At 35.1% G+C, this 13,505-nt stretch overlaps 3 protein-coding genes across 5 annotated transcripts in view; 2 read left to right on the forward strand and 1 right to left on the reverse strand.

The window, feature by feature from the left end:
• The window catches only part of LOC6560010 (potassium voltage-gated channel subfamily H member 8), a 70,732-nt gene extending 58,434 nt beyond the window's left edge, over positions 1 to 12,298 (reverse strand). Inside the window, exon 1 of the mRNA XM_043216446.1 lies at positions 12,228 to 12,298. The gene's annotated coding sequence lies outside the window, so the exon portion shown is untranslated. The remainder of the gene's footprint in view (positions 1 to 12,227) is intronic.
• Positions 2,123 to 4,962, forward strand: LOC116804988 (inner centromere protein A-like). The gene has a single exon (XM_032734379.1). The coding sequence runs from the start codon at positions 2,189 to 2,191 to the stop codon at positions 4,820 to 4,822; it is 2,634 nt and encodes an 877-aa protein (XP_032590270.1). The 5' UTR covers positions 2,123 to 2,188; the 3' UTR covers positions 4,823 to 4,962.
• Positions 5,458 to 7,990, forward strand: LOC6560301. Of its 3 annotated transcripts, none has more exons than XM_032734381.1 (2): positions 5,458 to 7,168; positions 7,247 to 7,990. In XM_032734381.1, the coding sequence occupies exons 1-2, from the start codon at positions 5,489 to 5,491 to the stop codon at positions 7,685 to 7,687; spliced, it is 2,121 nt and encodes a 706-aa protein (XP_032590272.1). In that variant the 5' UTR covers positions 5,458 to 5,488; the 3' UTR covers positions 7,688 to 7,990. The 3 variants fall into 3 exon arrangements, with proteins under 3 accessions (XP_032590272.1, XP_043072382.1, XP_043072383.1); XM_043216447.1 differs by lacking the exon at positions 7,247 to 7,990 and having other exon boundaries at positions 5,458 to 7,007; positions 7,057 to 7,158; XM_043216448.1 differs by lacking the exon at positions 7,247 to 7,990 and having other exon boundaries at positions 5,458 to 6,347; positions 6,451 to 6,626.
• Positions 12,299 to 13,505: the final 1,207 nt, after the last annotated feature.

A 13,505-nucleotide genomic window follows, 5' to 3' on the forward strand; every position in this document is an offset into this window, starting at 1 on the left:
ATAAAACATGGCTAAAACAAAAAATGGTTAACAGCACCTGCTATTGTATATATGCGATATGCTTTTTATGCACACGATGGACGCGCCGAGTATAAATAAATAAATTAGTGGATGCCACAACAAGCATCTCAATTATAAAATCATTTACTGTGTATGAATGTTAATACGCCTGGGTGTGCACATCTACACTATGTCAAGAAAGTGTTTTGACACAGAATAAAAATCGATATGTTCGAGATTACCTCCCTCTATATACAATATTCGTTAATCCCAGTCGACTATTTTCCGAGAAAGTCCATTTGATGAGTTGGCCTTCAAAGTTTTCACCTAATTTGCTCGGACCAAAGAATGAATAATTTTGGTGTTTAACATTTTAAAGCTTTTTATGTCAATGAATCATGATAATTTTTATTAAACCTAGTATAAACAACTCCACAGAATAATAGAGCAATAGCAAGAACATATTTAAGTCAAAAATAAAGTGAATTTTTTGCAAAAGAAATTAAAAGAGATGAATCTTTCCCTATGTGAAAACACTTTCTTGACGTAGTGTATGTGTGCGTTTATGTGTGCGTGTAGGACTCGATGCTGTATGTTCAGCTGTCTGTTAAATAAACGGTGCTGAATACTTAAAATAAACAACATGTTTAATGATACTTAGTCGTATTGTTTGACAGAAGTACTTGGATCAATGAATTGTCATTGTATGTGATTTCATAAACATATCTTGCAAAGACACTATTATTTAATATGTCCATATCCCATGAATCACATCAAATAGGTATCGATGCTCGCCGTAGAGGGAAACACGAGTATTCTCTGGAATTGCCCCGTTAGATTTGAGTGCACACACATTTGTCATCTCTCTTTCGCTTAGCAATCAATACGGTTTTTGCTTATGTCCATACATATTCATGTTTAGCATAAGGCAATTGTGAATTTCCATTATAAATTATACGCTACGCTAAATTAAAATCAGCAATAATGGATACAGACTGCGTGTATGTTTACTTAATTTGTTAAAACAGCCGTTTCAAAGCAATTGCTACACACGACCAGCAAGCGTTAATTAAGAGACGACTCGACTGGTTAAAAATTTTGGTGCCCAGAATATGTAGATGTCGAATAATATTATATCAAGTTTAAGCTGTGGGTTGCATTTCTAGCAATTTAACATTATGTTAAAGTACATATTTAACTGGTTCATTTTTATCTGTTGGCAAATTAAATCCATCTAAAAATATTTTAACAAACATGGTTCCCCTCTTCATAATTTAAGCGCATTATTTTATTAATATTTTTTTAACTATCTCCTGTTGGACTTAGCTATGAGCATGAATAATCTATGTATATGAGAGGGGTGAATGTATTCCTTGGAAAGATGAATTTTTAGCAAGAATAATCAATTATACTACCACTTTGAGCACCTTAAGACTTTGAAATGATTATTTAAAAATGAAAACAAAAATAATATAATTAAAGCAATAAATAAAGAAAGGAATTTTAGCTAAATTTTATATATAAATAATCTTTGAAGTTAAGTTTATGAGTAACTGTAAAATAATGAAAAGATATAAAACAATAACAATGCTTGTGAAATCAACTGTAGCTTTAAAGAGGTGCAGCATTTTCCATACAATTACATTAATTCAAGGCACAGACAAACAAAAATTATTTTATATTCATTCATTCACTCGGCCATGCAATGTGCATAGAAATACGCATATGTGTGAGTCAATGATACATATATATATATATATATATATATATATATATCTATTTGTTATGTAAGTGTGTGTATTGTAGACTTGTGGCTCGTTGCAACGAGAAAAGTGGAAAAACAAAGCATTTTCCAAGGCAGACAGCTGTCATTATCATAAAGTTTTGCCGCCTAGCAAAAAGTTAAATAAGATGTGCAAAACAAAAACAAAACAAAACAAAATGCATATAAATAAATATATATATTTTTTTAATTTAAGATAAGTGCACGCTAGCATTTAACATTAATGAAACCTCGAATTTAAATAGAGTTTTTACACTTAAAAACATATCAAATTTGTTCCGAGCTTTAAGTCAATTAAAATAACAAATTCACAGTTGGAAAAATTGCAAGTGAGACAAGAAGAGACAAGTCTCAAGGAATATAAAATATATAAAGACAAGTATATTGATTTATGGCAAAAATATCATGCGGCATCTACGACGCACACTAATAGCATTTAATCCATGCGAGACCTTGATGCAGACGCAATGTGGCAGGCTATTAAGTCGACAGCTTCTGAGCGAGAAGGTCAGAAACGCTGCTCCGCAATGGAATCGGCTTCAGCCCAATGTGCCGAGCACTCAGCTCCAGGATTGCCACACATTTCGCGACTGGTGGCAGTTCTATGCCAAGGGACAGAAGCCCGCTGCCTTCACTGAGCTGCAGCGTCGCCTCATTGCAAGTCGGGAATTTATTGATCAGATTAAGAACCAGAAGGCGGCCAGATTCCTACAGATATACACCAATAACGAGGAAAACCACGAAGCGTATGACAAAATGTATGGGGAGTTTGTAAACTGCTTTGCCTGTCCACATCCCAGTCCCTGTCCACCAAAGAGACTTCATCGCGGTTCCACACGTACAAATGTGCGTCCCAAAGCAATCGAAAGAGGGGCAAGTGTAGGACAGGCAAATACTAAAAATATTATCTTTGATATTCAAAAGGATTTCTATCCCCAGCAGTGCATAGAGCATGAGGCAACTGCGGAGAGAGATGGCCTTAAAGCAGTTTATCCACGTGATCCGCAGAAGAAGTCTGTAACTTCATACACAAATAAGGGATCCTCGAAGAAACTGTACATAAATCCAAATACGGATCTAAATCAGAAACTGACTAAAGAAATAAATGAAAAACCATATCACAAACAAGATGAAAATAACTATTGGAAACAACAATTATTGAATCGAAATGAGCGAATTAATTTAGAAACTAAAGAGAAACAGCATTTATTCAAGGATCAGGATGTGAAACAAGCGGACAAATGGAGCGAGAGACTGCGGAGCAGGCTGAGAGAGACGCAGGAGAATAGGCCAAGTCAGAAAAAGGAGCACAAGCTGAGCGAGAAATGGGAGAAAAGGCTAAGACTTAAACTGGAGAATAGTTTGAGTAAGAAACAGCAAATCGAACTGAGTGAGAAACGGGTGGAGAAACTGAGTGAGAAGCGGGGGAACAAACTGGGTAAGAAACAGAAGAACAGGCTAAGTCCAAAACAGAAGAATAGAGTGAAAGAGAAGGAACAGGAACAGGAGAAGAAACTGAGTGAGAAACACGAACACAAACTGAGTGAGAAAGAGGAGAAGATAAGTGAGAAACTGGAGAGCATAGTGAGGCATAAACAGGAGAACACACTGAGTGAGGAGAACAGATTGAGTGACAAACAGGAGAACAGACTGAGAGAGAAACAGCAGAAGATAAGCGAGAAATTGGAGAACAATCTGAGTGAGAAACTTGAGAAGATAAGCGAGAAACAGAATAATATACCAAGTAAAGACAACAGATCGAGTAACGAACAGGAGAACAAACTGAGCGAGAAACAGGAGAAGATAAGTGAGAAGCAGAAGAAGATAAGTGAGAAACAGGAGAATATACTGAGTGAGGAGAGCAGGTTGAGTGACAAACAGGAGAACATACTGAGTGAGGAGAACAGATTGAGTGACAAACAGGAGAAGAAACTGAGCGAGAAACAGGAGAACAAAATGGATAAGAAACCCGAAGGCAAACTAAATACGGAACAGGAGGAGGAACAAACAATGTCTGATATTGAAAAACCACCGGATGACATACCATACAATTTGAATCGCGATTTCCAATTTGAAGTACTGAAACAACGCTTGGAAAAGTTGAGAATGCATATAGGCAGTAGTAGGTCGAGCAAGACTACTATTGGTAGTTACCATTTGAGACAGTTAAAGAAACTGCAATCGCAGGCTCGTAATAGCGTTCCAAAATTCAAATGGAGAAGACGAATAATTAAACATAGAAATGCTAGTAAGAACCACTCACAACTCACCGCTCAAAGTTTAAAAAGAGGTTCTGAGATCTCATATGGAAAGAAAACCACAATCTCATATACAAATGAGTGGGACGCAGCTGATGGGCGATCAAAGGTAGGAACCCCAATCAATCGAAGGCAAAGCTCTACATCGAATGCGTATTCAGCGTGTAATTTGGATGTTGACAGTAACAATAATCCGGAACATACTGTGCAGGATTACGTTCTGGCCTTTTTTGCTTCAAACTATATTGACTTTGATATTCCTCAACGAATACCCAAAAATTGGCCACACCAGTTTGAGTCGCTCCTCGTACGATTGTTGCGAAAAGAGCTACACAAAGACAAAAAGCCTTACAAGAAATCTATCAATGAATCGAAAAGAGTGCCAAAGGCATCGAAAACCAATCCCAATCTACATAAAAAATGTTGCGATATCTGTCGAAGACTCAATCACACCGAACCCCTTCAGCTGTACATGATTGAAATGAAGAAGCGGCAGGCACGAGAAGAGCTCAAGCTGTATTACAGATATAAATTGGCGACATCGTTCGGTTTACCATTGGCGACACAATCAAGTTCACCATTGACACAGTCAAGTTCACCATTGAAACTTTCGACAAGGAAGCCCCGCAGCAAGACTTCTTCGGTTCAGCTCACGTCCAGCAGGCTCGAGACGCAGTCTATGCGACAACTGCTGGTTGAGTGCTTTGAAATGCTCTGCGATTGCCAAATGATTTTAGATAATAAGATGAAGCAACAACAATGCAACGAGCGTTGTCTATAAGCTTTAATCTGAGCTGTGATTGAACTAGTTCGCATAGACTATTCGAACCAGTTCGCTTACCGCTCATTTTAAAGTTTGAGAAACGAAATACTTTTATTGTACGATTTTTATATAAACGAATACACAAATAACAACATTTATGCATATATATATCCTTAACATCTTTGGTATGCCGTAGTTTGAATATCCTTGGATCACAGAATGTCTCGCATATAGCAGGCCACGAGTTTAGTACTAAGACTGTAACTTAACATCTGCAACTTAACAGTTACATGTTAACATGCATGTACTTAACATTTAATATCGATATCACCAGCTTGAAGAACAAGAAGAAGAAGAAGAGATGAGTCGCTGAGAATTAAGTAAAGTGAGCAGATCTGTTTTAGAAAGAAAGATAATTTTGTTTTGACTGCCGCACACATTCATTTCGTTAAAAATAACAATCGATATAGTATTCCGTATATCATTTGCTTAGTCGATAAGCGACAGAAAGTTTTTTTAAATGTCTTCTTCAATGCGTTGCCCCCTTCAAGACATAGCTAAGAGGTAAGTTTTGTATATTATTTTCAAACAACATGACAAGCTCATATTTTAAATCACATCTGATACAATTGAAAAAAAAATAAAATAAAAAAACGTCTAAAAATTGCAAGTGGAAAATCGTGAATGATGAAACTTTTGCAGAGCACAAAGTTTCTGGTTAGCAACAGCGATCGTTATGGCCTAAACCCAAGGCTGCTGAGCCGGAGTTGCCTAGCGAATAAGATCAGTAAACTAAAGCCGCTGATTAACAAGCTGGATTGGTTGAATGACACGGACTCACTGTTCCGGGCCTATTGGAGTTACTTTGCCAGCGGCTGCAAGAAGCGGCAACTGGACATACGTCGTCGCATCGAGCAGCATGCTGACTTTGTGCAACAGATCAAGGATAAGAAGGCTGCCTCGTTCCTCAACCTCTTGACCCACAACAGGCAGCCTTCCTCCCCTGAAACAACTGAATCGAATCTATCCGCAGAGAGTGCAGCAAATGATATATATAAGGAATTTGTGGATTGCTTTCGTCGCAGATGGAGCAGCAGTAAAGTGAAACATCGCAAACATGACCGCTCGCGACGCTCACAATTTTCGGCGCGGAAACGTGAGGTTGATGATGCTTTGAAGAGACTCCAGAATACAAATAATCCCTATGATATCGAGCAAATCACACAGAAACTGAACCGTTTGAATCAACTGCAATCGCAGCATCAATCTCAATCCATCCCCCAAAGACTGATTAGGACAAAAATATATGAGGACTCCTCGAACAATTCCGCAAAGGTTGCAAAACAACAAGAACTGGTAGAAGATACAAATATTAGACCCAAGCCAAAAGGGGAAAAGTCAAGCGACAACTTTGCAGGAAATCATCCACGAAAGTTGAGAAAATTATTGGGGAAAACTAAGAAAAAAGCTAAAACCAGACAAAAAGAATATGATAAAGTTGAACAAGACTCGAATTACACAATGGCGTCAATTGATATGTTACGTAAGTCTCAACTTAAAGATGAACTTCCCAAAAGATTTTCTAAACAAAGAAAACAAAAGGAATTCGTGGATACTAAACCCGAGATAATAGCAGAACTCTTCAGAAAACATAATCAGAATAAAGAATATGTTGAGGATGAACAAGACTCGGATAACACAATACCATCAATTGATATGTTACCCAAACCCCAAGTTGAACTTCCCCCAAGATTTCCTAAACATCTAAAAGCAAAACTTTTCAGAAAACGCGAAAATGAGCAAGTTCAGAAAAAAGATAAGCAACCAAAAGCTAGTACAAGAAAAAGAGAAAGAGAGAAAGGAAGGAGAGAAAATGAGAATGCATACGGGAATACAATTGAAGAACAATTTAATATGTTTACATCTAAAATTACCAAAAGGATAAAATCAATTCCAGGAAAAAAAGACCGGCATTCATTAAAATCCACATTATCATTATCATCAAAAGAGCCGACAAAAATTGAATCCCTTCGGCAGTTACCTTCAAAAACTAAGCATCACAGTTTAAATAGAATTTCTAGTTTAATAAGTGAAAAGATCAGTATTCATTCGTTTGGAAGTTTGGAAGAAGAATCACTCATACCTGAGGAAAAAATCAATAATTATAGATTATGTAAAACGGGCACGAACATTTCGCGAATCGGTAAAAGGAAAGAGCATATCAATAATTTTAAGCTATATTCTTTTTACAGAAATGTCAAATATAATAATCCATATAAGCTGAGGAAAACTAACGTCAGTTTATTAAAAAAAGTTGAGAAATCGGATGCGAAAATCGAAGATAAAATTGAACAAGGGAGTTCGGTAACGTCTAACAAGGAATTTTTTTTTACACACAGACAAAAGTTATCTTCATCAAGTAACTTCTCCTGCAACTCTCAGCATAGGTCGGTAAAAGCACGGAAAAGCGTGGATGAGCAAGAGGAATCGAATCCACCGTACACAGATCTGCTCACTGAACTTATGAAGTACAAGAACATAATGCAATCACTTAAGACGAATGGAGAACTTGCACAAGAAGGTAAGCCACAAACCGAAGTGAAAAAACCCAAACCCAAAAGGAAGTCACCAAGGAAAATCAGTGAAGAAGCGCCAGTGGAATTGCCAAAACCGGAACCAAAGACCAATTGCACCATGTGCGATCAGCTGAGACGACGTCCGCCGACGCGTAAGCATTCCTACATGCAACAGATGCAACGACAACTCAAGAATCTTGAGCTCCGTTTCTACTACAATCAGATGATGCAGCGCAATTGCCAGCTGGAAAAGCAGCGCCAGGAGCGAGAGCATCATGCCAAGGACTATCTACTGTGTCCACTCTGATGAGTAACTGTAGATAGTGTCCGAATCCTCAAAGTGCAAGTAGTTCATTCAACTACTCAGCCTGCTGTGCCCAGACATTCATTATTCAGTCAACAGGCCATTTCGTGTGCGAATTGCGCTTGAATTTGTATACAAAATTAAACAGAATTTGCACGCGATTTGGTCTGTTGTCTGTCTAAGTGATAAGCTTTAAATTCATCCCATAATGGCGACAATTATTTTTAATATTCTATTTGAATTTGTCCAAAATAAATTTTAATAAAAAAATAATTTCATGTTAGCGAATGAGCTCGATTGCGATTTTCCCAGAAGCTTATTTTTATTGCTGAATTTCACATTTTTGCATACACCTGAAAATACTCTCGTTCAGCAGGCACTAAAGAGTAAAAAAAGTAAGGTATCTGGCGTAAGCCAGGCGAAATTGATTGAATAAATTAAAACAGCTAATTTATGAAATATTAATTGCGCAAAACAATGCAGTATTCCATTAACTGAATATTTAAGAGTATTCTAAATAAATGATATAGGCTTCGATCAGATGGAAAATCCTATTTAGAGTTACAACTAATCATTGGTAGCGCACCTATAAAGATTCGAAATGCAATTCAACTCGAACCATCATCCGAAACTCGTGGTAGACCTAAAGTATAATCGAAAAGATTACAATGTTAAGAGCTTTTGGACATCGATTTCTCTCGACAGATGCCAAAACTTAATTAATGCCCAATATTAAATATAGTAAAATACAGCACACAATACTCATTTTACTTTATTCACAACGATTCATCTATTCCTCTTGCAACTTGTAATCCCCACTGGCGTGCTACATATTTTTATATTATTCACAAGCCCACTTGTGACAAACGCTTCCATATGCATGTAACGAGGAATTACGGTGGAATTACAGTAGAATTACAGCGGGGTCGAATGTAATGCAACAAGTACGCATTGCCGAAAGTCATCCGCTTGTGTGAGGGGTCAATGCAGCTACATTATACGTATATGTTTATATATTATATATGCCATACAATAATATAAATAATATAATATGTGCTAATTATAGATATATTTAAAATATATATATGCCTGTGACATATCTTTTGTACACCCTTTTAAACCCTTATCGATCGTGTCAATTTTTACTCTTGTTTTGAGAAGGTTTAGCGATGGCTTTAGACCTTCGTATATAAAAATCCAAGTGTTGTTGAGAAAAGACTAAGCGTTGGCTTATAGCCTCAATACATATTCCCAATAAACTTTATATCGGAGCTGAAATAACTTTAAGTCAGCGAAATCACTTTAGATTTAGTTTAGTTTATGAAATTCATATTATTTAATTTAACAAAACTTTCAATTTTATGCTAATTGGAACTCTTAGGAATTTATTACATATTAATATTCAAAATTAATTTTTAAAAAATGCATAGAATTGAAAGAGATTTATGTACTAAATCGAAATAAGAAAATTAACTGAAAGTCAGATAAGAATCTAAATTGCGCCGCTGACTGAGAAACTAAATGGCTTTATGAAAAACAAGGTAGATTTTCTAAATTTCAGGGTTAAGCAAGTCAGTTTGAGGCTATTCACAAATCAAGTGACTAACTTTTGCTTGAAGTGTTGTCATTTATTTTATCCCGCTCTTCTTGTGAGTGTAAATGTCAAACAAAAATGGCAAGTTGCAAACAACTGTTTGCATATTGTCAGAACTAACTGAACTGTGACCCGCCCTGCCCCTTGACCTATCCACTTGTCTCCTTCTTTTTTGCAACACAGCCAGAAAGCATGTTGTATCCATTTTATGCTCTTGGTTTTTTGCAATTCTGCGCGTTTACAAGCCAGCAAACAAAAATAATACGCACAGCAGGCGAAACAACAACTCTAACTAGTAAAACTAGCAAAAAACTTGTCGAGAGTGCTTCACTTGGATATACCCTAGGTGGAAAATATTAAAGTGAATTAGGAAGATGTTATCAGTGGAGGACAATCAAGTTCTTAAACATAGCTAATACTAACAAATCACATTCACCATAGTTATAAATTTTATTGCGATGATTAGAAAATTGGGGCAAGTTGTGATTTTTGAAACCAAGTCTCTTTGTAGTCGAAACCCCTTTTCATAAAATTTGTGCTTACGCCGTATTAAAAATCAAAGTACCAACCAAAACTCGGTCAAGTGCTTTTAAAAGCGGCAACAAAAGCGAAATGTGTATGCAGATTTGGCAGATAGATATATATAAAAATATATGTATATATATATATGAATATGTAGTAAAAAAAAGCTTGAACTACGACGAGTTCATTTCTAGTTTGTTAATTTTTATGCTCGGCATTTGTTTATTGTTTGCTCAACGGATGCATTTTACAACTTTAAGCCACAAAGCGCGCGCAGAAAAGTATGCTATACAAATTAGAGTATTGAGATTGAGAGCAAGGGCGCGATAAGTTTATGCCTTGCGGTTGAATATGTGGCAATGTGGCAATGTGGCAACGGGGCAAGGGAGCAAGGGAGCATTGGGGTCATTAATGCTGATGACAGGTGCTACAGTAGCTGCCACTGCTGCTGGTCGGGTCAGGAAATTCATTTACAGCCAATTAAATGACGAGCAACAGATGAGGGCAGTGCCGACGACAAAAGCAAAAGAAAACCAGAAAAAACGACCAGTTGTGGCACGCCGAAGATGATATTCTCTTGCAGATAGCAGTTAATGTGCTGAAATTTAAATTTCACTATAGATTAAAAAAAAAAGAAGAAAATCGACCAAATAAAAAGTATTTGATATTGTTGTCTCGACTTGAAGCAATTTTTAATAACAAGCACAGAACTAAGAACTCATCTTTTGATTTAACGGCCTCTTAGGAATAGTTTTCAAAAATATATTCAAAAAATGTCTTAATTATTACAAATATTTTTAATATTTATATTTTACATTTGTATTCAAAAATATATATTTAGTTATTATAGAAAATATTTCTTAACACTTTCTTAAATTAAAAAATAATCAAATCGAATTTGCTGCAAAGGTATTAAAAATAATTTAAATTCAGAGCAAGTTTTTACTTAGTATACTTTCTGCAAACAGGAAGAAAACAAAATCGACTCTGCTATTTATGCTAATCAAGAAGATATATATATATATATATATATATATTATGGGACGCCTCCTTCAATGCGTTACAAACCTCATAGCAAAAGTGTAATACTCTCTGCAGGGATATTAGAAAATATAAAATGCGCTTTCTTCCTGCTGTGAAAGTTGGACACATAAATTGCTTTAATTGATTTATTTAACGAGCTGAACGGGCGTTAAAAAATAACTATGTCAATTAAACTCATTCAATTTGAATTTTAATAATTTCAACATTAATTGTTTAATTCGACGGGGCAACTATGCAAATTGTAATTTTATTACGCTTTCCACCACTGAAATTGAAATGTAAAGCGACAAGTTGAAAAAATAAAACGGGAAATTGTTGAAATTCATTTACTATTTTACTGCTTATTTGCTTTATTCTAATTATATAAAATATTTATCAATTATTTATCAAATTCAAATTCAAAGATATTACATTTTAATTATTTAATTAATTAACACATTTTTTTACTTTTCTGTAGCAACAGACAATATATAAAAAAAATATATTGGTCACAGTCATAAATCACTCAAAACGTACAACCTTTTATATGTATATAAAAAATGCAGACCAAGGAAAGGAAAAGGGTTTTACCATTGTAATAACCAACTTTGAGTTGGTTTAATAATATTCCGAGTTTCACAAGTAATTTTTAACCATATTTCATTTCGTCCATGAACTGACTTTTGCTGCATTTCAAATATATGTATTTTGAATTGAATGTAACCAAAACCTCATAAATTGCGATGAATTTTCTTTTTATTATTTACTTAAAATGAAAGGGTTTGCTTTGTTTTATATGCGCATAAAATTACCAATTGAAATGATTCGTCAAATTTTTTTTTTAACAAAAGTTATACAATAATAATTTTTATTTAAAAATTTGTTAGCTTAAAACTCAATAAATCGATTTAGATAATGTAAATAATTTTTTCATCTATTTTTTTATATTGTTTGTATAGCAAGTGAACTTATGAGACATGATAAAGCTATGATGAACTTTATTTGAATTAGACTGACTTAAAATAAAACCAAATTACAAACAGAATTTGACTTATAAGCTTATACAATTTCACAATTAAATTGTGATAAATCTAATTTCCGAGCTCACACGCCAATCAGTGTGGCAGGCGACACACGACCATATCTAATTACACACACACACACAGAGAGACACAGGGGCAAAGACAGGCACCAATCAATCATACGCCACGTCGCCTTATCAAAAATTGTTGTGATTATGATGTTCCCACCAAAAAAACCACCAGACAAACATAAAAAAAATTAGCGAACAGCACTTTCTCCCACACACACACACATTCGCAGGGCTGCCTTTGAAATGCAAATAAGTGCGGGAAAAGCGAATATTTTTTACACAAGTCGCAAATCAAAAAATTGCACACCTACCTTTAAAAACAACGGCCGGGGGAGGCGGGTTGTAGGCGGTCTGTTTTAGCAGTTGTTGTCGCTTCTTGTTTCTTAAATTTTTTGTTGTTGTTTTTTTTTTGTTAACCGAAGTTGCGCAAATTTATTTGAGGTGGCATGAAAAATAAATTAAGTGAACGACATACAAAAAATACACACACCAAAAATGAAAAGCGTGTGAAGTAATTTACAAAATATTACAATTTATTTAATTCAATATAGTACAAATATGTATATATATATATATTTATTTAAAAAGGAATATATATTTTCTCATTACATGTGAGACATCTAAATACATATACATATATATGTGTGCCCTGCCACATATGGTGTTTTATATTTTTTTGTTAGCACGTATTTTGTTGTATTTTTCTTGGCGTCAGATTATAAAATAACTTAACACGATTTGAACATTGATGATTTATGACCTTTTAACACATTTTGGCGAGAAAATTATAGATATGCATAATTTGCCAACTTTTTTTTTACTAATTTTTTTTCTTTTTGCATTTAAGTTTAAAAATTATGAGAAATTATTTGCGTCACAGATTATAAAATATAATCGAATATTTGATATATTTATATATTTATAAAGGTTTCACTTTAATTTAAATGCATTTTTGGGCATTCCACATTGCAATTTGGATTTTTAAACTTTGTGGGCATCATTGTTGCAGCGTGCAACATTTTGGCTTGCACTGGAACTAGTTGCCGAGTCGTCTACTTTTTGTTTAAAGCTGCAGCACTCTCTCTCTCTCTCTCTATCCATTCGCTCTCTCACTCCATGTGTTGGACACACTAATATCGTTTTTGGATTTAAGGAATTATGAATTGTACGCGGTGCTGCGTTACCTTTAATTTGCCACGTCCGCTTTTCGAAGACACTCAACAGCAACTGTTGCAAACGTCGAGAAAGCAACTTGTGGCTGCCACGATGCTGCATCTTTAGCAGCACAGAGCTTTCGCGAAGCTTTTGCGTGGAGCACAAAAGCAAACTGTTGATTTTGCGAGAGAGCCATGGGAGGTAAGAGAACATTTTAAGAGAGAGAGCAAAAGTTCCTTTTGTTAGATTTAATTGTGGTTTGGCTTTATTTTATTTGCGATTGATTTGAACTTTCAACTTTTCCAGCTAGAATCGCTTAAGGTGTGACTTGCGTGAAAATAAAATATTGCACGACTTAAAAAAATTAAGACAAACAGCAAAAGAACAACTCAAAAGATTGCAACTTTTAACTACTTTTTTTTATTAAATGTTTA

Source organism: Drosophila grimshawi, unplaced genomic scaffold, assembly GCF_018153295.1.
Source record: "Drosophila grimshawi isolate 15287-2541.00 unplaced genomic scaffold, ASM1815329v1 contig_1369, whole genome shotgun sequence".
Lineage (NCBI taxonomy): Eukaryota > Metazoa > Arthropoda > Insecta > Diptera > Drosophilidae > Drosophila > Drosophila grimshawi.